General features: G+C 39.1%; 1 protein-coding gene and 1 long non-coding RNA gene across 7 annotated transcripts in view; one reads left to right on the forward strand and one right to left on the reverse strand.

Moving 5' to 3' along the window:
- Positions 1 to 6,897: 6,897 nt before the first annotated feature.
- LOC121135849 lies at positions 6,898 to 17,402 on the reverse strand. Its single transcript, XR_005872970.1, has 4 exons — positions 12,867 to 17,402; positions 11,798 to 11,994; positions 11,067 to 11,119; positions 6,898 to 6,989 (listed from the first exon to the last, which is right to left on the reverse strand). It is a non-coding gene; the product is annotated as an uncharacterized LOC121135849 (long non-coding RNA).
- Positions 17,403 to 17,536: 134 nt separating this feature from the next.
- The window catches only part of Cacna2d1 (calcium voltage-gated channel auxiliary subunit alpha2delta 1), a 410,041-nt gene continuing 403,833 nt past the window's right edge, over positions 17,537 to 23,744 (forward strand). For 4 of the 6 annotated variants that reach the window (XM_040735177.1, XM_040735179.1, XM_040735180.1 and 1 more), the window contains exon 1: positions 17,537 to 17,938. In XM_040735177.1, coding sequence (XP_040591111.1) covers positions 17,844 to 17,938 — 95 coding nt within the window. In that variant the 5' untranslated portion in view covers positions 17,537 to 17,843. The remainder of the gene's footprint in view (positions 17,939 to 23,744) is intronic. The other 2 variants (XM_040735178.1, XM_040735181.1) reach the window with 1 other exon arrangement.

Below are 23,744 nucleotides of genomic sequence, written 5' to 3' on the forward strand. Positions count from 1 at the left end.
ACAGAAACCTTTGGTTAGTGCCCAGAAAGAGATGTAAGGGAGAAATAAATTCAAGCATTATCGGCATCACAAGCCCATGACAGAGGACCAAGGAGAGCCAGGGAAATAGATACTTTTTAAGTGTTGAAAACAAAACCCATTATAATATTTTGATGGGATTCAGAAAACATTCATCCACTGGGATTCTCCACATTTTTCCTTTGGATTCCAGGACTGAATTAAAACCTGATTAGCGTGGGATCTAATTTCAGGCACTTTAATAACTGTTGGATCACCTAGAATCATAGTGTCCCTCCTGGACTGCTTCTTGAGAGGGAGAAAGAGACAAAATTTAATAGTATTTAATTTTAAAGCTAAAACAATAATGAATCTATCTCTCTTGGATTTGAGCAGGAGCTGCAGTGTTGAAATAAGGCAAGGTCATGAAGAAGAAAAGTGTTAGTAAGAAATAATATCTGAATTATGTCTCATATAAATTTAAGTCTGATGTCTGGGAAATATGATCCCTTGTCCTCTTTAAGAAACATCAAACATTTCAATTAGGGGGTTATACTTTCCTATTAGGTGTTTAAGACTATGCAAGTAGACAAATTCAACCATTTTCTCTTCATTGTCAAGGTTAATGAGCATTTGATCCTCAGGGGACACTTGGACGTGGAAGGAGCATCTGGATCCCATAATCTTCTATTTTCCATTTGTTCCATGTTTTGAGACTCTTGTTGCTTCTATTCAAAGCATGAAATCATTTTCTTTTGTTTTGACCATCTTCTCTGGAGAGTAGACACTGCTTAGAATCTACCTGGTGGAGTCAACATTGCCTTTGGGAACAAGCTTATAGATCATTCACCAGGGATAGAGGATAGTCCGAAATAACCCCCACAGTACCCTAGTTGACTTTGATGACCCTGGTCAGAATATTGTTCCTTTGAATACCTCATGTCTGTGTTAGTATAGGTCTCTAAGTACAGTTTTGAATACCCAGAAGCCTGGTTATGCCAACCTGGTACTTTTAACTACTGGGAAATGGTTAGATAAAACTTGTCAAAAATCAAACACTTTTAAGTAATCTTAATTTAGATCAGTGGTTTTCAGCTGTCCTAATGCTGCCATGCTTTCATACAGTTCCTCATGTTGTGGTGACCCCTAACCATAAAAATGTTTTTGTTGCCACTTCATAACTGCCGTTTCACTACTGTTATGAATTTCATGTTCACCTGCAGCCCCACCAGCAGGGTCTCTAAGCCCAGAGGCCTGACATTATATCTAAGCTATCCCTAAGCCTCGATGCCTGATTTATCTTCAGTGTGACCCTTGGCCTAGTTCCCTGCTAGAGTCTTCCCCCTGCTGCCCATATGGTAATTAGGACCCTGCTCCCACTTATGATTACTTAGACTTGTACTAGGAACTTTATGATAAGAACATGCTACTTACCATAAATTAGGTGGTTCCCCAAGTACCAGGTACCAGGTACCATCCTATATGTTCCCTATACTCTGGAATAGGGCTGAACTGACTCATTGACTCTGTCTCCAAGAGAATTGTCTCCATAGACGCACAGGCTGTCAGGCCCTGCTCATGGGCTTCTGTTCCCTCCCCTCTCATGGACCAACAGCTGATGTCCTGAGGATGTAGGAGAACTAGGACTGCTTTAAGTCAATTTATTTTTCAAAACACATCTAAATGTTCTTGAACTTCATTGGTATTTTGGCATATTTATATAATATGAATAAATGGTAGATACTGGGTCCAAAATTAAAGTGTATAGACAGTTCAGTTTTCCTTGGCTGTAGGGAGATATATTGAGGCTGGCCTCTTTATAATGTATAGTAACTTATGGTCTGAAGTTTTGGCAATATTTTATCTACTTCTTGATTTCTCCTTTGCTTAGGACTTTTAAGTATGTGAATTGACAGTGCTGCATTCTCAGTGTATGGGAAGTTGAGGCACAGAGATGAGGATATCTTCATTTACATAGTGAGGATATCTTTATTTACATAGTGAGGATATCTTCATTTACATAGTGAGGGGCAGTATGGGACACGTGAGACCTTGCTTGTCTTAGTGGACATTTCTATTGCTATGATGAAAGACCATGAACAGAAAGGAAGTTGGGGAGGAAAGGGTTTGGTCACCTTATACTTTCACAGCACTGTTCGTGACTGAAGGAAGTCAAGGCAGGAACTCAAGCAGGGCAGGAATATGGAGGCAGGAGCTTACATAGAGGTCATGGAGGAGAGCTGCTTACTGGTTCGCTCCCCATGGCTTGCTCAGCCTACTTTCTTATGTAACCTATAACCACCAGCTCAAGGATGGAACAACCCACCATGGGGTGAACTCCCCCTCCATCAATCGCTACTTAATAAAATGCCCTACAGGGTTGTGCACAGCCTGACCTTATGATGGAATTTTCTTAATTGAAGTTCCTTCCTCTCAGATGACTCTAGCTTGAGTCAAGTCCACACAAAACTAACCAACACACTGTCCCTTGCAAGAACAGAAAGAAAGGAAGGGAGACAGGCAGAAAGGAAATAAAGAACAAGAAAATATAAATCTTATTTTCCAGAAGGTTAAACTTTTCAATACTTATAATTTCATCACAGTGAAACTATTGAAAATTGTGTATTTCAGACCTGCCACATCACATATAAATCTCTAACCTCTTTTCTAATTAAAATCTCCCTTCTTCTCCTACCCTCTCTCCCTCCCTCCCTCTTTCCCTTTCTCCCTCTATCCCCCCTCCTCTGACTCCCTTTCTTTCACCTTGTATTATGCAGTGTGTGTTCTTTCCCTATTATAGATCTTGGCAGATGACATATATTTGTTCCTAACATTAATCTTAGTCACCTATCCCTTTTTGTACCTGACCTAAATTGTGCTTTGTGCATATGTGTATAAGTGTGTGTGTGTGTGTGTGTGTGTGTGTGTGTGTGTGTATGTGTGTGTGTACAGTCTTTATAGACCCTTGACCCAAATTTTTGCTCTCACTAATTCATTCACTTCTCTTTAAGGCAGAAACTTCTTTATCCTGGCTTACAGCATAGATCTAAAGAATGAAGTTTTTGGAAGAAAGATTTAAAGGTCCTCTGTGGCCCATGTGATGAATACATATTAGTGGCAAAGACAGCTAAGTGTTCTGCAACATGTGTCCCTCTTCTTTATAGAACTGCACTGACTGTGAAAAGTCCATCACCTAGACAGGATGACAAGGTTTGCTCTTCCAGTGCAATGCAACCAGTGACCCTGTTAGCTGCATTTACATGAAATTATTTTATAAGATGGCATGCCTCCTCTCCATCCCCCTCTGCAGGCCATTCTGAAATTTTGGGAGCTGGAAGACATGAGATGGATGGAATTTGTTTTCCTGAGAACATCTGGGTGAAGTCCCAAGATAGCACAGTTAAGAAAGTGAGAAATAAATCCTCATTTTGATGAGCCACTGGAGACATGCAGGAGTGTTTATTACAACAATTAACATTGCCAACTAACACAGAAGTTGATTCCTTGCTACAAGGACAAAAATCTAAAGCATGTAGTATTAGTTCAATGGCTACCACAGCAAAAAGTAAAAAAAAAAATACATTAAACTAGGAAGACAGGAACTTGTGTTAGATAGTATGAAAATTAGTCAAACTGTCACCAACAGAATTTTGACCATGGTGGGTAGAACTTGGTGGAAGAAATTCAATCAGAATTCACTAAATGTTAGGGGAATTCTGTTTTTAAGACTCAAACAAACAAGGGCCTGGACAGAAAAAGCAACTGTGCCTTCAAATTTTCCATAGTAGGTGCTAATGTCCAAAGTCTTTGTAATTCCCATAGGCAACACTTTACCTCTGTAGTAATGCTGTCACAAATTGACCAAAAATTTGTTCATAAACACACACACACACACACACACACACACACACACACACACAATTGTCAGAATATAATGTTGGAGGCCAGGCATCCAAAATAGGTTTCAGCAATCTGAAATAAAATTGTCATCCAGGTTATACTCCCCTGGAGACTTTGGGAGACAGTGTTTCTTTACATTTGCCAGCATCTGGAGAAGACTTTTTCCTTAACCTGTGGCCTCTTTGGGGTTCTTCTAATCTTAAAAGGCAGCAAAGGGCAGTCCAATCTTTTTCCACTGTGTCAATCTGAAAATGACTTTGTTTCTTTTGTCATTCACAAAGATGCTGCTAGTTAGTTACATTGAACCTGTTCAGATCATCCTTTCTCTACCTTAAGGCCTGATATCAACTTTCATTCCCTCTTCAATGTTATTTCCAGATTGATATGGCTTAGGACATATGGAGAGGTGCCCTGATCAGGACTTAAATCTTAGGTATGGGGTGCTTTTCTGTTGCCCACTACTCACTTTAGAAGCAATTTTTAAGGGTGACATATGGAGGCATTCATAACTTGGAACCAATAGCCATAAAAATATACTAGACTGGGAAGTTGGTTTTCAACAGAACCCAGGCACTTTCTGAATTTGTCCAGGGTCAGTATTCTTCATTCTGTCTGCTCAGGAAGGCTCTGTTTCTCTTGAGGAAGAACAATGGTTGTGTTTACACTGTTTTCCTTTTTGCATATAAGGACTTTTGCTGAAATCTTTCCATTGTTCAATCTTTATTAAAAGTATTTCTTTCATTTTTTTGGCATTATAATATAGTTACATCTTTCACACAGCTCAATTCTTATAGTGGGTTCATGGTGGGGGAGACCCAGGAATTAGGGGAAACCTGAAAGATCCTTTACAGGAAACTGGATGAAGGGAAGGGGTGAGAGATTAGCAAAGAAGAACAACGTTGTCTGTGAGAGAAAAAATGAAACATAGGAACTTGACAGGGGAATAGTCTGTGGCAGACACTGGAGTTGCCTCCAAACTGTTTGCCCTGGCTTCCATGGCATTTATGGAAAGTTACTGGCAAGCCAAGCACCTCATTGGTCAAGGCACACTGTGTGAGAACAATTACCTACTCTAAGGGAATAAGGGTAGATATTTCATGTCTTTAAGAAGTACAGGCAGAAATGATAGCTTATTGCTGTAATTCCAGCGATCAAGGGAGGAGGCAAGAGAATTTTAGGGATTTGAGGGCAACCTGGTCTCCTTGGGGGAATTGGAGGCCATCATCGGCCACACATTAGGTTGTGTCTGCAAAACACAAAATGGCAGTGGTTAATGCTTCCATACCTCCTTACCTCCTTTTCTCTTTGTCTTTGAAAGCAAAGGACTCCAGAACCCAAGACAATATAGACACAATGTGAAAGAATGAGTCAATATAAGAATAAGACAATAAAGACACAATAGGAAAGAATAAATCAATATAAGAATAAGACAATAAAGACACAATATGAAAGAATAAGTCAATATAAGAATAAAACAATAAAGACACAATATGAAAGAATAAATATAAGATTAAGACAATATAGACACAATAGGAAAGAATAAGTCAATATAAGAATAAGATAATATAGACACAATAGGAAAGAATAAGTCAATATAAGAATAAGACAATATAGACACAATAGGAAAGAATAAGTCAATATAAGAATAAGACAATATAGACACAATAGGAAAGAATAAGTGGGTTCCTTGGATGTGTCACTTGGCATCTAGGTAGTCAGCTGAATGTTTTCTTTCCTGCTAAGCTAAATATTGAAGGGTTTTGACCTATCACAACAATCAGTGTAAACCCAATATATATTTATCTATATCTTCAAAAGAAATTTGAAATTTTATGAAAAATTTGTCTGTGTGTTTTTGTGTATGGAGTGCGTGTGTGTGTGTGTGTGTGTGTGTGTGTGTGTGTGTGTGTGTGTGTGTGTAGGCTAGACATAAAGTTCAGATCTTACCTATCTTGTTTTTGAGACAAGGTCTCACTTGGCTTGGAACTTGTTTACTACACTAGGCTGGCAGGATCCTCCGTTCTCCACTTCCCCAGAGATCCACAAAGAGCCTGTGTCACCAAGTCTGACTTTTCTTCTTGGTTTCTGGGGATGAAACTCAGGTTCTCATCACTTCACTGATAAGGCATCTCCCTAGCCCACTCTTACAAAGCATTTAAAAACCCTTCAGAGTATTTTATGTTTCCCATACTAAAGTACCCAAAGCAGGAAAACATAGTATGGGCACATAGCCTTAGGAGACCAAAATCTCCTAAGGGACATAGATGACTATCTTGTTGGTTGTTGAATATTCCTTCAAAAGTACAGAGTACATAAAATGCACTGTTTCATCAACTTAGCCTGCTTTCCGGTCAGCAATTATTTTTCAGAGAGTTGGTTCTATTATGTGTCATATGAATATAATCAGGTCAAGTGGACTTTTAAGGCTGGACTTTTGTTCTGAATAGAGAAATGCACATGTAAACTACTCATTGGGAGAGTTATATGTAAAAGTGGTATGGGTAGAACCAAAATCTGTAGGTGATAACACTTGAAAATATCAAGATCTCATGACCAGACCAATGTATTTAGCTTCCTTAATAATGCTAGAGCAGATATATAATTTCAGGGACTCAATTTCCTTAATATTAAGATAGTTTAATAATGTCTCATATGCGTCAAACTGATTGATTGGTTTCCAGCTCATATAATCTGAATTATCTCTTGTTTCTTATGAGAGTGTGCCTGTTTGCCCCGTGTGGTGTGTGTGTGTGTGTGTGTGTGTGTGTGTGTGTGTGTGTGTGTGTATTTGGCTTTGGAATGATTTGCCAAAACCAATATATTAAAAATATTTTAGTCAAAATTCCTTCATTGTATTTAGCCCAGTCTTGAGTTTCAGTCTTGGCTAAACTGGTGCCACTGTCATATTATTTGACACAATAGACACAAAGTCTAGATGCCTCTACCCTTAGATAATAAGATTCTCTTGAAAAACTTGAGAAATGTAAGTAGGAAGAAGGATGGGTTACAATTCTTTATTGAATTTCTTTTCTTCCATGGCCACATTTTCTCTGGTGTGCTCATTGCTTTCTGCTGAGGCACTCGGCTGATTCCTATTTTCAACCAGAAGAAAGAATTTTTTGTTTATTTTTGTTGTTGTTGTTCCTTTCAGAGAAGTTTTTATTACCAGTGTGAACCTCAGTCTTACTAGGAACCAGGAGAATGAATACAATTTGTATTTCACGCCACAGAAGGTAGATATGGGAATCATCTTAGACTTGCTTATGGTAGTTAAGCAAACATTTCTTATTGGTTACTGCTCTATTGTTTTCCTGGTGGAGTCTGTAACAAGTCTGAATCATTCCACTTCAAACAGAACTATTTGCAGTGAAACAAATTCATGCCAATTTTCCTACCAAAACCAAGATAACTTTTCAGATGGGTCTGGAGATCTCTCCTTCCACAGTGTTTGTAAGCTCATGGGATACAACTGATCACTGCTTGGTAACAGCAAATTGATGCTTGCTGTGAGAGAGTTGACACTGTGTAGATCACCTTACTAAGAACGGACTTTATCTGCCTAGTGGAAGAGTTTGAATGCAAGAGGTAGGAGGAGGGCCTTGAGGGATAGGTAACTGAAGTTTTAGGAAGCACTATGCCTTTCTACACACACTCTTTAACACTGAGGAAGGCTTCCAACTTGGATTCTTATGTTGCTGGAGCTACTTTGACCTTGACACTTGAAGTAGAACCATAAATCTGCCAGGATAGAACTGCACCAGAGAACAAAGCCCACTCACTGTAGTCCCATTTTCTCCATGAACCAAGATAATCTGCTTTGTTAAAAGCTTTGTTTTAAATTACTTTATTGACTGGTGAGTGAACATTCATTATCTCTTTCCATTTTATATTTCCCCCTTTCTACTCTACTTCATTATGAATATCATAGAGACACAAGTCATCATTAAAATCATAGTTCCTCATTCTCACTTATAAATGTATTAGACATGCAAAGTCTTCGGTTCTTCCAAACCTACTAAAGTATAAAATCAATGCTTGGAGGCCGTGAGCTGGTGCCCTGACAGGCCTTTTTGGGTGCGTATGATCTCACTTCTTAGTGGTGTCTACATCCTATGAAACTTCTTAGAAGGAGAATGAGGCAAGACCTCATGTCCAGACTGCCCGCTTTGGGAATACATCTTGGCACTTAGGAGGTACAAAGTATAGTAAATATTAAATATTAAACTGATACAACATCAAATTTCACTACCTTTTCTTTCAGATAATTCTCATAAAATACCTATTTACCTATCTATGCTCTTTCCTTCGTAAGAACTATATTGAAGTTTTAATATAGTTCACATAATAGACAAAAGGTAGACTCTTCTACACACGTGGTAGGGGCAAGTGTGGGAGAGGGCATCTTTTCTTCACCCTCACCATCATAGCTTAATTCATTTTTGTTGCCAAATAATATTCTATTGAATAGATATACCGCATTATATTTATATATTCTTCAGTTGTTAGATATTTAATTTGCCTTCTTTCTGTTATTATATTGCTTTTATGAACATTCATGTACTTTTTTGTTATTACTTTGACAAAGTTTCTCTATATATCCCAGACAAGCTTCAAATTTGCAATCTTTTTGCCCTAGTCTCTCAAGTACTGGGATTACAGATTGGCACAATCTTGCCAATTTTTTTATTTAAACTCTCTTAAGACAAAATAGCAAAGTCAGCTAGTTGTGTTAATATTTCGTTGAGAAACGAAGTAACAGGTCCTTTATGAATTTGCACATTTGTGGGTCTACTAAAAAACATGAGGTAAAATAAATTTACAGATTTCACTTGTCTGATCTTTTTTCAGTACTCTAATTCATTTATTCCCCCCAATTTCTTACTTAGTCAAGGTGAGACTGGTTTATTTCTATGAAGTGTTGCTCCTTTCTCATCTTCTCTGAAAGGGGAACATAATCAGTAGTATGATAGTGTCCTACTGAGGTATTGCTCTTCATGGAAAAATAGTACATGAAGCAATAAATATCTCTGGCTAGTGATAAAATGGTGAAGCAGAGTTGATGTATCAAATGAATACAAATGCCATTTACAGCCTCATGTACTTCAGTATCATAAATACCACTCTCATTCAAGTAAAAAGAAGACAGTAGAGCATAAACCCCATGCACATACATAGAGGATACAAATTAAAAATTAGGTCTTTCTGCCAACCTAAGTTATAATTTGATTGTTTCCATAGAAGTCTATAACATAGAACCCAAATGATTATTATTTTTTTGCAAATTTTAAGTAGAATTTTTAAAAATAGTAATTAGTTGCTTAAAGTGGACCATGTGGTAGAAAGGGAACAACAATCTATACATGGAAATATCCTTGTCATTAGGAATTAGCACAACTTAAATGTCAAGTCATTAAATACTCATCAAATATCAGATACTATTCTAGTTTAAACATGCTATGGTTGTTTTTGAAAGATAGGTTACATTATGTTATTCATGCTCATCTTGAACCTTTAAAGCTCTTGCTATAGCTACCACTGTAGCTGGCGATGTTTTCATAAAACAATATATAAATCATTTCTGTACTTTAAAACTATTTGGAATATATTTAATGGGTAAATCATAATTTCCTATAACATACATTAATAAAACAAAATAAAGTGAGAAAAAATGCTGTATTTCTAATAATTTTTTCACTTAAATTCTCCCACATAAATTTAGCCAGGAAATAGTTTACTTATTTTTAGATAATATTTTCTATATAATATAAAATGTTATACATTAATCATCTCCAACATTGTTGATAAGTGGCCTTTTAGCATATTTGTATTTCAAAATATATTAAAATGTACATATTTGAAATGATTGATAAAATCATGGTAATTTCTTAGAGCATACGTGCACCTTAAGATTACTCAAATACATATACCAGACAGTTCAGCTACACGACTTTAACCCCATCCCTTGTGTATCAGAGGCAAGCAGAACTCTGTGAGTTTGAGGCCAGCCTGGTCTACAAAGTGAGCTCCCAGACAGCCTTAAAGTTACAGAGAAACCCTGTCTTGACAAACTAAAACAACAAACATCAACAAAAGAGATTCCTCAAATTCACACTACAAATCAATTCATTGTTTTTACAGATGATAGGTCAGTATTATTTCTGGCTGCTTATCATAAATAGATTTCAATATTTAAATCCATACAAATGTGGGTGAGTGCATAATTTGTCTGTTGGTAGTCAACACTCTTCACTTTTGCCTTGAGCTATAGATGCATTTTTTAAAAATCTTGGTGTATCTTTCAATCCTCTCACCATTTGTTTCCATTTTACCTTGGTTGAGCAAAAAATCACAGGGCATAATGGTTAAGACCCAGGTTACTAGAAGAAAAGTGCTTGACTTCCAACCCCAGCTCTGTTCTTTTATAAATGCCAGAGCTAAATGGGTATAGAAACCAATTATGCAGACTTCTAATCTCAGCGCTTGGGAGGTAGAGACAGGAGGATCACAAACCAAGATCATGGTCAGCATGGACTCTCTAGTGAATTCCATGTCAAGTCTGCCTGGGTTACACAGACAAATCTTCTCAAGCTGGGTGTTGGTGGCACATGCCTTTAATCCCAGCACTTGGAAGGCAGAGGCAGGCAGATCTCTGTGAGTTCCAGGTCAGCCTGGTCTACTGAGTGAGTTCCAGGACAGCCTCCAAAACAATACAGAGAAACCCTGTATTGAAAAACAAAAAACAAAAACAAAAAAGTTTCTTTAGGCAGTTCTCTGTCCTGGAACTCAATGTGTAGACCAGGATGGCCTCCAACTCAGAGATCCACCTGCCTCAGCCTCCCAAGTGCTGGGATTAAAGGTGTGCATCACCACCCCCTGGCTACCATATTGTATGTGATTAGACAGACCTGTGCTGTTTGTAATGCACCTGCGTGGTGAGCCTGCTTTTCTACAATTAGAACCGTGCTTCCAATAATTGCGAGAACCAACAATTTGAATATTCAAGGAAGAGAGGTTTGAATGAATTCAATTTCCTCATGTAAGGCATGGGAGGGTACATGAGACGGAGGACACGTAGCGTAAGACTCCTGAACACTGTCAAGATGGAACTTTCCATGTAAGAAGTAGCCCAGCTCCTGACACCCTTTCCTCCTAGTCCCATGGAAACCTACCTCTTCATTGTTTTTCATGTTCCTGGGTCACGCTTTAGGAAAGAAAGGGTGGCCTAGGAGATGGCAAATGAAAGGAATGTAGGTTAGCCAGGTTCGTGACGAATTTCCTATAAAAAAATCACTGTGCACAATATCCTATTTGAAATAGCTTATATGTTTTACCTGTTATATGTGTTGAAAGATTATATTTGTGGCTTATCAAAAGCACAGAGAATTTACACTTGTACTACTGTACTCCTATTTAAAGATTTGAATGTTATTTATTTTTTCATGTAAAAATGAACTAAATATTAACATAACATTTTTGAAAACCTTAGAAGTCTTTAGTTATTCATATTTTCTCTTAAATTGTACAATAGCAATGATTATGTATTTTTTAGAAATAAAATTTGATTGAATATTTGTTTAGAAAAATTGAGTTGTCCTACTTTTTTCATCTCATTTATGTTTATTTTTGAAAACAGTGCACCGATTTTTGTAGTAGCTTTATGTTACAACTTCACAACTAGATACGCCCTACCTGTTCTTTAGCTGGTGAATATTCAATTTGTATACTCCTATCATGAATTATCACTTAGCCCCAAAAGGCATAAAACTGTTGATATAGGAAATGATGTGAATGGTCCTCAAAATCATTATGGCAAGACAAAAAAGCCAGTGTCACTGGTTCCAGATCACTTACAGATCCATTCGTGCAGCATTCTAAAATGCCAAGTTGTAGAGACACTCACATCTCATGGTCCTGATTTATTTATGTAGCTACGGCCTTCGCGTTTGCTGCTGTCTCTTGGACCCTTTCTTCTTGGCATTGTTTTTCTTCATTGTGTAAACCAACATCCTTTCCTTTATTTTGTTCCTCCACGTTTTCAGTTTCTCCTCTCTGGATCATGTAGTGTCACCTTCCCTAATTTTTTCTACCTCCTGTATCCTGGTGAGAGAGAGAGAGAGAGAGAGAGAGAGAGAGAGAGTGTGTGTGTGTGTGTGTGTGTGTGTGTGTGTGTGTGTGCGTGTGTGTATGTTTGTATGCCTTTGGTGATGTGTTCAATTCAACACTTGCCTGTTGGGAATGAAACCGATCAAAAGAGGGGGTGGAGAATGGGCGGGGTGGACTGACTGTGGACTGGCTGGTTAACTGGGGGATGAAAAGGCAAATTGACAGAGGTCGATTCTCTTCCTGAACACGGATGAGCCATGGGTATTTGTTATAGATGAACTGGGGGGGGGACAAAGTGCTGTGACTAGGTTTTTGGTGACTCTTTGACAAGTACTTTGTTGTTGTTGTTGAAAGGGAAATGTTTGATATATTTTGATGACTAAAAACGAAATGGGAAGTTTAAAGGAAATATATATTCAACACAGTCTGCAAGAAACACCGAAGTACTCTGATATTCTTTTCAAAGGCACCAGGTTTGAAAGAAAAGCAATTTTCAGATACTTCTAGAGAAAGACGTACAGGTGATTAAATATATACACAGCTCTTCCAACCAAAATGTGTTTGCTCTTTTTAGAAACATTGACTGCTAATCCTATATGGATTGATGTAGTTACAAACATTATTAGTTACATTTAAATTAGTAAATGTTATTAGAGTATGATGATGAATACAAAAATCTTCTTTCGAAGTTATTTATTAAATACTTTGTTATGTATCTGAATGCTTTAAAATACCTAAAAATTAATTTACAAGTATCCTAACAGCATAAAATACAATCTGTAAAACAAATAACATCTTGGCAAAAGATATGTTAATCTCTGTAGCAGGAAGGTTCACAGCAACATCCAGGTAGTGAGTGGACTCACCTTGAAATTCCCACTGCTTTTCTGTGGGCTGTCTTCACCCTGGTTGACACACTCACTAAATCAATGCATGTTGTTAGCTATGGACACATAAAATTACAATGTTAAAGAATAGGCCATCCAAGTGGAAAACTTAACATGTGTGTAAGGAAGAGAAAATCAATGTCTGTAAATTCCAACTATGCACAACAAAGCTACTTAGAACAGAATTTTTGAATCATTGTCTAGTTTTAAAAATATGTGATATTTAAAATATTAGCAATTTGGTCAGGAAAAGGAAAACATCAGATAGCATATAACAATATTGTTTATTTGCTTAGGCATCATAGTATTCTTTTTTTTCCAAATTATGCAGAATGTTGGAGGTTACTCTTGAATCACGCTAGACATCTGAGTACTGTCACTGAATAATAATAGTCTATTGGTTTTTAGGTGTATCCATGTACAACTACAAAAGTTCACATATTCCCCTCTGTGATAAATCACAGTAATATGACCTTTAATTGTCACTATCAATGGAATATAGGACTTTAAAAGTAGAGTTCCCTAAATGCATTCAGATAATTGTGTACATGTTCTAACAGTCTTAGGCATTTTAAGCCTCTAAATTGAACACACATGGGAACCACAGTGCAGTGGTGGCTCTCCCATTTTCTCTTCCATGCTCACCACTGAGGTGTAAACTCTTGGCCACCCTATTCTGCCATGCTTCTGTGGACCCCTCTGCGACAGATTAATTTCAGTCTCTGTAGTACTATAATAAGTAACAGCTGACTGTTCCAGGATAGCCTTTGTTGTATAGAAACATGCTAGACTGTAGTGGTAAGTTTATGTGTTTGCAGACTAAAAACAAAACCTTAGAAGAGTTAATAGCCATAGATGGTATATGTTGCCTTCTTCTTTGCTACAAAGCTGTGTCAATATAATCTAGGAAACAGGAAACAATGCTTGCATTTGGTATTGTTGGCCATTTCGGCATTTACTATCTATCTATTCAACTGCTTCCCTTGCATTGCCGTTGCTAATGAATGTTTGGATAAATAACTGAATTTCCCACTTCCCTTTGCCTAGGTAGGCCTGAGGACAGCCTTCTGTGCACTGTGCTCTAATTCACAGCCCGAAAGAATGACACAAAGCACAGTTCCAGCTCTGTGAGTGGACTGGAGATGCTTTAGAGAAATGTAGGGCTTCTTTTCCTATGTTAGTAGGAAGTCGTGCTCTGGGCCATTATTTTCTGCACATCCTCCAGTATGATTATGCTCAACAGAAGTGAAAAGGGAGGGAGAGGGAAAACAAAACAAGAACAAAAAAGCTGAATGTGAAATGCTATTATTAGCAGAGCTCTGAGTCTGAATAACATAAAAGCTACTGTTATATAGGAGTGTAGTAATGCATGACTTTAATCCCAAGACTCAAAAGGCATACAGACAGGTGGACCTCTGCGAGTTCAAGGCCAGCCTGGTCTATATATATAGTGAGTTCCACGAGAGCAGTGCTATGTAGTGACCCTGGGGGAAAAATGAGAAAGAAAAAGCTATTGATGATGTTTTATAGACACCAGAATAAATTTGCAAATGAAAGTGAATAAGCAAACAACACATAGCAGCAAATGTGTTTAGCACTGCTAAGTGCTTTTTTTCATCAAAAGTGGAATGCTCTACCTATCTATCTATCTATCTATCTATCTATCTATCTATCTATGTTTATAGGAAACATCTGACCATATTTCTTAATTCAGAATAGTTTCTTTTTTCAGCTTTTTAAATTAGGGCTTCTTGGTGCCACTTTATTTTTAAAACACTAACAAGAAGACTATCTCCAGCTTGAAATTCACTGCACATCCCTTGACCATCCTCCAGGGACTGGATATTCTGCTCTGCTTTCTTTCCCACTTGCCTCCTGAAAGGGTTTTCTAAGGAGGTAGAACCGCTGGACCTTTCTGCCCTTTTGTCTTTCCTTGATAAAGAATAACTGTTGAGAGCTCTCAAGAGATTATGAATCATGTATTTGTTCTAAGTAAAAGTTAATATTTTTCCATGCATTAAACTCTCTTGCAGAATTGATGACATACAAAATATTCTGCAATGCTTCACTAATTTATTTTCCAATTAAAAAGATTTTGCTTAAATGAATGTTAGACATTGATGTTTTGGCGTCTTGCTCAGATTTTAGGTCATAGTGCAACCATTTTTATCATCAGTCCTTTGATGTGTAAACATTTTAGCACGAATGACAGATTTTGGTGACTTAGGGAACTTTCATTATTAAAAGTAATGGAATATACTATGGGCTTTATAGAACTTCCCCAAATCAATGCAATTGAGATGAGAAAACACTATGAAAAGATATGATTAATCCAGTATGTTATAGAAGTGGCCTTGCTTTAGCATATATATATACATACATATATACATACATACATATATACATATATGTATACATATATATTTAAAGAAACTCATTTGGAATATTTTCATTAAAAGTTTGTGTTGACAAAAACAATTAGCAACCAAACCTCACTACAGAGAATAAAATGATTTAGACTTGTAGTTGAAAACCACCTACCCTTCAAAGTAAGAGTTGTAGAAGCAACTTCTTTCTACCATAGCTTCAGATACTGCAGAGCACAGTATTTTATCAGATACCCAAAGACATTGAGATCTGGCTCAAAGACCAACAAAATTAATAATAAAACCTTACTTACTTTCTCAAGAACTTTATTACATTCTTTTTACTCTATAAGCCTTTTGACCTGAAGAAATATATAACATTGGAAATCATGTACCATGGTAGGAAGTCTGGAGTATTAATGAAATAATTGACAGACTATATTATAATGATATTTTAGTAAAGGACATTATGATACCAACACATTATGTAGACAATAATGAGCATCTAATTATCTTGCTCTAATCCTCATGCTGGAGAACATCAGCCTGTGACTCATTGAGAATTGAAAAGAATGATGGATCTGACTATTTGGGTGTCTAGTTTTGGGAAGAGAAGGTATCTGCAGTTGTGATATATCCGTCAGAACTGTAGCTTTCGATTCTTTTACATCCCACTGCATCCCTATTCCTGCAGCTCTGGTGCCAAGCTCTCTGCCCAGCACAAAACAAACTAAGTTAAGTCGCTCTGGGGTGCCTTTGTGAGGCCACTCAGAGTAGGAAGAAGGAAACAAAGGGCGGGAGAGAGAGGCAGAGGACATAAAGAAAACAAATAAGGCGTGAAAAGGAAGAGATGAGGGGAAGGCAAAGCTAAACCACTGGGCCAAGCACCATAAAATCACAAACACGTTTGTGATCTGGCCAACAATCACCCTTACCATCATCATCTCTTTGTTTGGGGAGGTTGCCTTTAGAAAATCAATTCCAAATGAGTCTATCCTTCCAGAAACCCTTGGGCCCCTGGGGAGAAGGGAAGGGTGATTAAAAGTCTTACATCCATAGGAATCATTACAGACTTTCGCCTTAGAGGGAGGGTCTTTTATTTTTTATTCCGTGACTTCATGTCAACAGTGCTTTCACACCTTCTGGAGGGAGCTGAAGACTTTGTGCTGCTTCATGAAGCCTATCCAGCAGCGGCCCACCAAATCTATTCTCGAAGGCGGCCTGAGACAGGCAGGGGAGGTGTAACTGAAGACCTTTTTTGTTTTGTTGTTTCTAGAAGACCCACGCAAGCCCTGCCACTGCTTCTCCCCAGGAGGGAGGTGAAACCAGCTCACCCTCCATGTTTCGGATGTTTGCAGAGTGCTACCTGTTTCTGACCTTAACCTCCGTTCTGTGTTCACCCCAGCAAAGGGAGTCCACCCGGCAACAACGTCGTCCAGGAACGCGGTCCAGCAGTCCAGCAGCAATCAGGGCGGGCAGTTTTTCAATCGCTTGGAAGGTTGTTTGCTAGGATGTTACCAAGGCCCCTTGCCACAGTCACCGCCCAGGAAGGAGTATTTATCCCTATACCCTTCATTCCTACATCTCAGTAGGAAAGAGATCTTACAGCTACAGTTCGTTCTTCATCTATTCCCAGCCCTCCCCGAGGCCCGGTCCCCGCCAGCCAGGTAAACCGAGTCTAGTTGTATCTGGGCATAGGGCCGCTGGCATCATTAGCACCCAACCCCGTCAAAGGCTCTAACATCTGGCGCACCATGACAAACAGTGCCACCTGGTAGAGTCGACAGAGGCGCTTTCAAACGTACCACAAACCCCTCCTACATTTGTTGTCAAATCGTTTCATGACTCCTAGGCAGGCAGTAGATTCTACGCCTGGGAGAAAGGCTTGGGGGCCCCTGCCAGACTGTGCAGAAAAATAAAAAAATAACCCGGGAGGGGGCGAGCCAAGTGCTCAGCAAGAGCCTGCGCGCCGGTGGACGCCCGCGGGCAGCCAGTGGTCCCCCGGGGAGCCCATCGGGGCCGGATCGGCTCGGCCTCCGCTCTCCCCACGGCGGGAGCAGGCGACGCCGACTTTGGGAGTTCCTCTCTGCCTTGTATGGAGGGCTGCGCCCGGCCCGTCCCCGCCCGGCTCTGACGCCCGGCCCTCCCGCTGCCCACCCCCAGCCGCCGCCTCCCCGCGACCCGCCCGGGGAAGGCAGCCCGAGCCCGGCTCCGGCCACCCCCATCCCCGCGGCAGCCGCGTCCCCGCGCCGCCCCCTCCGCCCCCGCCCCGCCCCCGCCCTCGCTCGCCTCGGCGACCGCGGATAAATCAGGGAGGCGAGCGCGGGGAGACAGAGCGCGCGGGCGCCGGCAGCAGGCTGGCCGAGCTCCGTTTCCACCGGCGCCCTTGATGGCGGCGCAGGCGAGGCAGCCGAGGCACAGAGCGGCCAGCACGCGTTAGAGAGCCCGCCCGGCCCCGCCCGTGCCCTGCCCGCCTCTCCCCGCGCGCCCTCCCGCAGACGTCGGCGCCCCGGCTCGGTGCCCCGGCCCCCCGCGTGCAGCCCCGCCGCCTCCGGGCCGCCAAGGAGGGCACTGATCTTCGATCGCGAAGATGGCTGCTGGCTGCCTGCTGGCCTTGACTCTGACACTTTTCCAATCTTGCCTGATCGGCCCCTCGTGCGAGGAGCCCTTCCCTTCGGCCGTCACGTAAGTCGGCGGCGGGCCCAGGCGGGGACTGGAGCCGGGGGGTCCCTGTTCGGCGCCGGGCAGCCCGGAGGGGCGGGGACGGGGAGAGCGTCTGGGAGCCGCGGAGGCCGGGAGGGCGAGCGGGCGAGCCCTGCGCTGGCTGGCCGCTGGAATGAGCTCGGAACGGGCTTGCGAGCCTCGGCCGGCCGTGCCGTCCCGAGCACTGTCCGGCAGCCGTCGGCGGCGTCTCTGCCGGGTCCCCGAGGATGCTCCACGCTGAAGCCTGTGGCCGGACTTGGGGAAAAACTTTGCAGGCGTACCCAGCTCCCACCAAAGCCGGGCAGACGAAAAGTTGTGTTTCCGTTAGGTATTTCACAGAGTTAATTTCAGGCTGGCCCGGGGAACGTGCGCTTCTCCTGTACTTGGTTTCTAAGATGCTAATTGCTGTGCTGCCCAAACTCATTTAGATCCCAAATTACTGGGAGCGCCTGACAGAGTCCCTGGTTTCCAGCCAGCTCGCTCCCGGCAGCTGAGCGTGCTGTCCATCCCAGAGCTCACAGGTACCAGGGCCACCCAGGCAACCTATCCAACCCTTTATTTGAAACATCTAAGTGCCGACAGACACGCGGTTCCTGTTCTTAGAATGAATAGAACCCCTATTCTTTGAGGGAGGGACTGTTGCCACGGTCTCCTGCAATTTTCTCTTATTTTTAACATTTCTAAAATAACTTTCAAAAAAAAAGAACCCGTTGCTATTCTGGAAATAGAGTGTTGAAAGGTAGCTATAGTCACAAGGCGGAAGGGAACGCAGTGCAACCATTCTCTGCTCTCTCGGGCTGCAAAAAGGAATCAGAGTCAGTGGCACATATAAATATATACATCTATATATTTTTAAAGCGCTGAATAGCTTATCTGGCATTTTGGGAAAGCATTTATTTTGGTCCTTGAAGGTACGTTAGAGCTTCTCAGAGTAGGTAGTCTTAAGTGGGTGAGTCACTTTAATGCATTTTACATAACAAAAACAAAGCCCAAGGTAGCCTTCCCAGCTTTTATACTGCGGGGAATCACTTGCTGTCCTTTGTTGGCAGGGAACTCAATCCTGGAGTTTTAGGGTAATACTAGAAGTGCATCCGTAGTAGCTGGAACCCGACAGCTATTATTTAAGATTTGGCCTAGAACATTTATCACCTTAGGTGTCAGTGCAAGCATCCAGAGATCCATATTCCAGCCCGGAGAAATGGGTGTCTAATATTTTTGTCATTAATTTACAGTCGTGTTCTCTTTAGGTACTCTTCCATAAAAATGATAACATATCTTTTTTGTTATGAAGCAAAAGGGTAAATGCCATCTGTAGAGCTTCGTTTAGTTGGCAGGGTGTTCCAACTGTTTAATTTTAAGCATGAGAAGTCTAAGAATTCCCAAGATGCTAGAAAAATCATTTAGTCTTATTAAGAAATCGCACTTTTGCTTATATATATATTTTAGTGCTTTTGAAGCTTGGCCTATTACATAAGAACTCGGGTGACACTCATGCGTTTTGTGTCAAATAACTTGTGGCTTTGAAGAAATCACATTCTTTCTCGGGTTGCACCTTTTTAGTGCTGTTTTAAGTTGATTTGCCAATATTTCTATCATTTGGGGAGGGTGCTTCCTCTCATTAAGGAAAACAAAATGCAACAAAACATAATAATGTCGTAGTAAATAAACTATTAATGGAAAAGTCCTTGTTACATGAACATATGCAATAAATGCTTTTCCAAAATTAACTCCATTTTCCTAACCAGATATGTGCTAAAGATATGGACAAGATCAAATGTGACTTTAAGATGGGAATTAGGGCACCACGATTCCCTTTCTTTGAAAGGGTTTGAATTGTTTCCAAACAATGGGAGTATAAGAATATTTCCATACTACATGAAACACTGTTGTGGACTCAGAACAGGCTTTGTGGCTCAAAGTCAGTGGACTGAGGGTAGCAGAACAACGCTTCTGGAAGCCTTCCCTGCTTCTGCAGCTATTTCTCTGAGAATTAGCAATTCTAGCTTCGGAGGAAGCATAGGTGACATTTGTACTTCATGTTAGATTTCAGAATAAAATCTGGGAGAAAACATGTGGCATCAGTCTCATCAAGAAACAGTGCCATTTGCTTTGCTTGCATGCAAAAAAATGTAGTGGTTATCAAAATAAAACTCAGCTCTTTTGGGGAAAATAATCAAGTTTATAAGAAGGTAATCCAAAGATTGTAACAGTTACTAAAGGCAAATAGTGATGCTTCTACTTATAAATGTCCTTATGCTGGCAGTTATGTTTTTCAGCAAAAATATAAAATGAGAATGTTTCAGAAGAGGAAGACCATGCCATTAGCACACTGTAACATTGATTTGGCACTAATTGGGGTTGGGGCTGAATTACAATTATAATTAAAAGTTTTTTTTAGCAATGTTAATAGAAAAAGCTTTACTTTTGTAATAATAAATAAACATATTACTCCAAATGTTGAATTTTCAACCCTCTGTTTCAACAATCTAATAAATTATATTTTCTTCTGCAATAAAATAGTAAACTTATCCCAACAAGTAGCATTCAAACAATGAGTTTGTTTTCAGGCCAAGGAATTTTGATACAGTTTTCATTTTTTATGGGCTAGATGTTTCTTTTGGATATAGTGTTCAAACTAAGGTGTGAAACGAAATATATTGTGTGTGAGCAGGCGTTCCTTGCTTAAGGCTTCTGCTTCAATGGAAAACACATTACCTTCACATTCCAGCATATATATAGTATACTGGCGTTTCAAGACATGATTCTCAAAAAGGCCATCTTCTTTCTGGAATTACTGTCTTGGCACTCATGTTACAACGTATCTCCTTTAAAATTCAGGAACCCATGCGCACTGATCAGTATAGTAGTGTTAACTTAAAATCTGTCCTTAATTTTAGAACCCATTTATAAGCCCACGTTTAAAGCCTCCTAGCTAAAATTAAACTTTTATCTCAGTCATATCAAAGTGCTACACAGTGAAGAATGGGATGAAAGCCAATTGCTGTATTTGAATTTGATTATAAATTCATACTGGTCTAAATATGTAACTAAGGATTTTAGTTATTTTTAAGAAGTAAACATAAAATGTCATAAAATTTGGTCACTTGAGTATTCAATACTTATGATTGAAATTCTCTGTTATTATGGTGACACATTACTGGATGCCATGATGTTGGAACGGGTATTAGCTAGTCCATGTATTAGGAGTGAGTGATGTAGGGATGCTCACATGACCTTCCTGTGAATTTGTATTCTACATGGCATGGGGAAATTCACCTTATTAAAGAGCAGAAAGTAAAACAGTGTATATAGAATCTAAAATGGATGAGTGTTATAAGGCTAACTACATAAGAACATTAATTACCCCTCAGGTGTATGAGTAGACTCTCAAACATTAGGTGTTTTTTTCTGTATAAACAGTAGCATAGCATTTAATTTGTTATTGTTATATGTAGGAATTTACATAGCTATTCACATTTGCAATTCAGTGAGTATTAAGCCAACTGAAATAAAATCTATAAATCATTTTAGAAAAACATATGCAGGAATATAAGCTCTATGGTTATAAAAAGGATGTAAGTAAGGATATATCTTCCTTTTTATCCCCAATGGATTTTATTAATTATAATTTAATACACACAATGAATACTAGGATATAAAGCAGGTATTTTAGTTTCAAAATAGGTAAAAATATTATCACCCCTTTTCTTCAAAGAAACCTAAACATATGGATACCTTTCTATTTTTCTCTGACATAGAAAATAATAATATAGTGTGCTTCTCTGCTTTTCCATTAAGATGCATACAAATAAAGTATTGTCTTTAAATTTATCATTTTCTTTTAGAGCATACATTTATAACAAGGAGTGCAGAATTTTGAAAATGGTTAACTCTTCATGCTCACAGCTGTTATTTAATTCTTACGTTATCTATACCATAATTATATAAAATACCATACATTGTTCTTCTTTTTTCTATTTTCAACACAGATACGTATTTCCAAGACAGTCTTTTTTCCTTGATCTTGATTCCCACTATTTATCTTCAATGAAGTTTTAACTTTAAGCTAGAGATTTAAGTGGATGAGATGAAATTATTTGTGTGCAATTATGTGATTTTAGATCTCCTTTAGTGTCTTATAGATATAGACCCAGAATTTCTGACATCAGCACATACAGAATGCCTTAAAGAACTCAGAATTTGTTGTAATGCTTCCCAAATTCCATATCTTATTGTTAAAAGGTAACAGCCTGCCATCAAATACGTTAAAAGAGATGTCTGAGGTGGGATGTCAAGGGGTGTGTGAGCTGCTTACTGTGGGGATCGAACTGGTCCGTTGTTTCCACTCTTTGTTTCCTTGGAGCATGCAGAGTACACGTGTGCTGTGTCCGTGAGTGTGGCAGCCCCTTACTTTATTCTTGGACCTGCCTACAAGTAGCACTAAAACTTTTTCAGTCTTGCGTGCAGTTGCTTTCCTGTCCACGTGACCTGAGCAGTGGTAGCCAACCATGTAGCCGTACATAGTTCACTTTGGCTTTTATGTGCAATAAGACATGGAAAAGGGAGCGTCATATTTTTATAGAGTTGAAAGTGTCCGTTGAATACAGAATAACAACTTGTACTGAAAAGGTAGGGGCCCTGATACATTTGCTTCCTGTTACAAACATCTACAGGATTAGGACAAAATTAGATAGTCTGTCAAGTGTGTACAGCTGTACCAATCTTTAATTCAGTTAACCAAACTTTAACATACAGTATTTTGTATGTTAAAATATATATGCACAAATGTATATCCGTACACACACATACATACTGGATGGTTTGCTAGATTAAAACTAGAAACACACTTTGTGATGTAAGCTCATTCAAAGGGTCCAGGCTGTAAGGTTTCTATTAATCATTTACTATCTTTAAGTTTAAATCTCATTCCAAGTATTAGAATAGCTTGTTAAAAAGAGTAAATCTGATATTATATACCAGAGTAACTTGAAAATGAAACCATTACATTTAAAATTCTGGCTACCCATGAAACAGTCCATGTATAATGTGCAATTTTACTTTTGCATTCATGTATAGTATACATCTATGTTTGTGAAAGTTAAATATATTTGGTAGTATGATATTTTAGAAATGAAGGCATTATGTGAATGTTTAAACCATTACACAAAATACGAACTTTAGGGCATTACTTGCTTAAAGGCTTTCCTTTTTAGTGATTTAGTACATAGGAACCAATACTACAAGCAATTAAAAGAGTAACTCAAGTCAGTGGTCATTTCGTTCCTAACTTTTGGAATTTATTTGTACAGATTCTAGTAATCTTATGAACAAGACAATCATTGGCCTGTGACCCAAACAAATGGTTGCACTTCCATTTTTAATTACACACACACACACACACACACACACACACACCCCATCATCATCATCCTGATTCTGAATTATTTAAATTGATACTTATGATATATGACATATATAATATATAAAAATTATATTAGTATTTAAAGTTCTCTTTGAATATGAATGTGGAATATTTCAGGCTAAATGTTATTTTAACATATGCTTCTGCTGATTTTTTTAAAACCATATGCTCAGTGAATTAAAAAAAATAGGATACATTTAAAATTCAGTATCATGAATCCAAGAACAATTTAAACTAGAAATGATGGTATAGAAAATGATGACGTTGTCCATTTTAAACATGTCAGTTTGCCGTTAATCTCAACGTCCAAGTTCTTTTTCCTGGGCAATTAAAATTTTACTAATGGTTGTCTCCTAGTGAATGATG

The sequence above is a fragment of the Mesocricetus auratus genome, unplaced genomic scaffold (assembly GCF_017639785.1).
Source record: "Mesocricetus auratus isolate SY011 unplaced genomic scaffold, BCM_Maur_2.0 Super-Scaffold_100043, whole genome shotgun sequence".
Classification (NCBI taxonomy): Eukaryota; Metazoa; Chordata; class Mammalia; order Rodentia; family Cricetidae; genus Mesocricetus; species Mesocricetus auratus.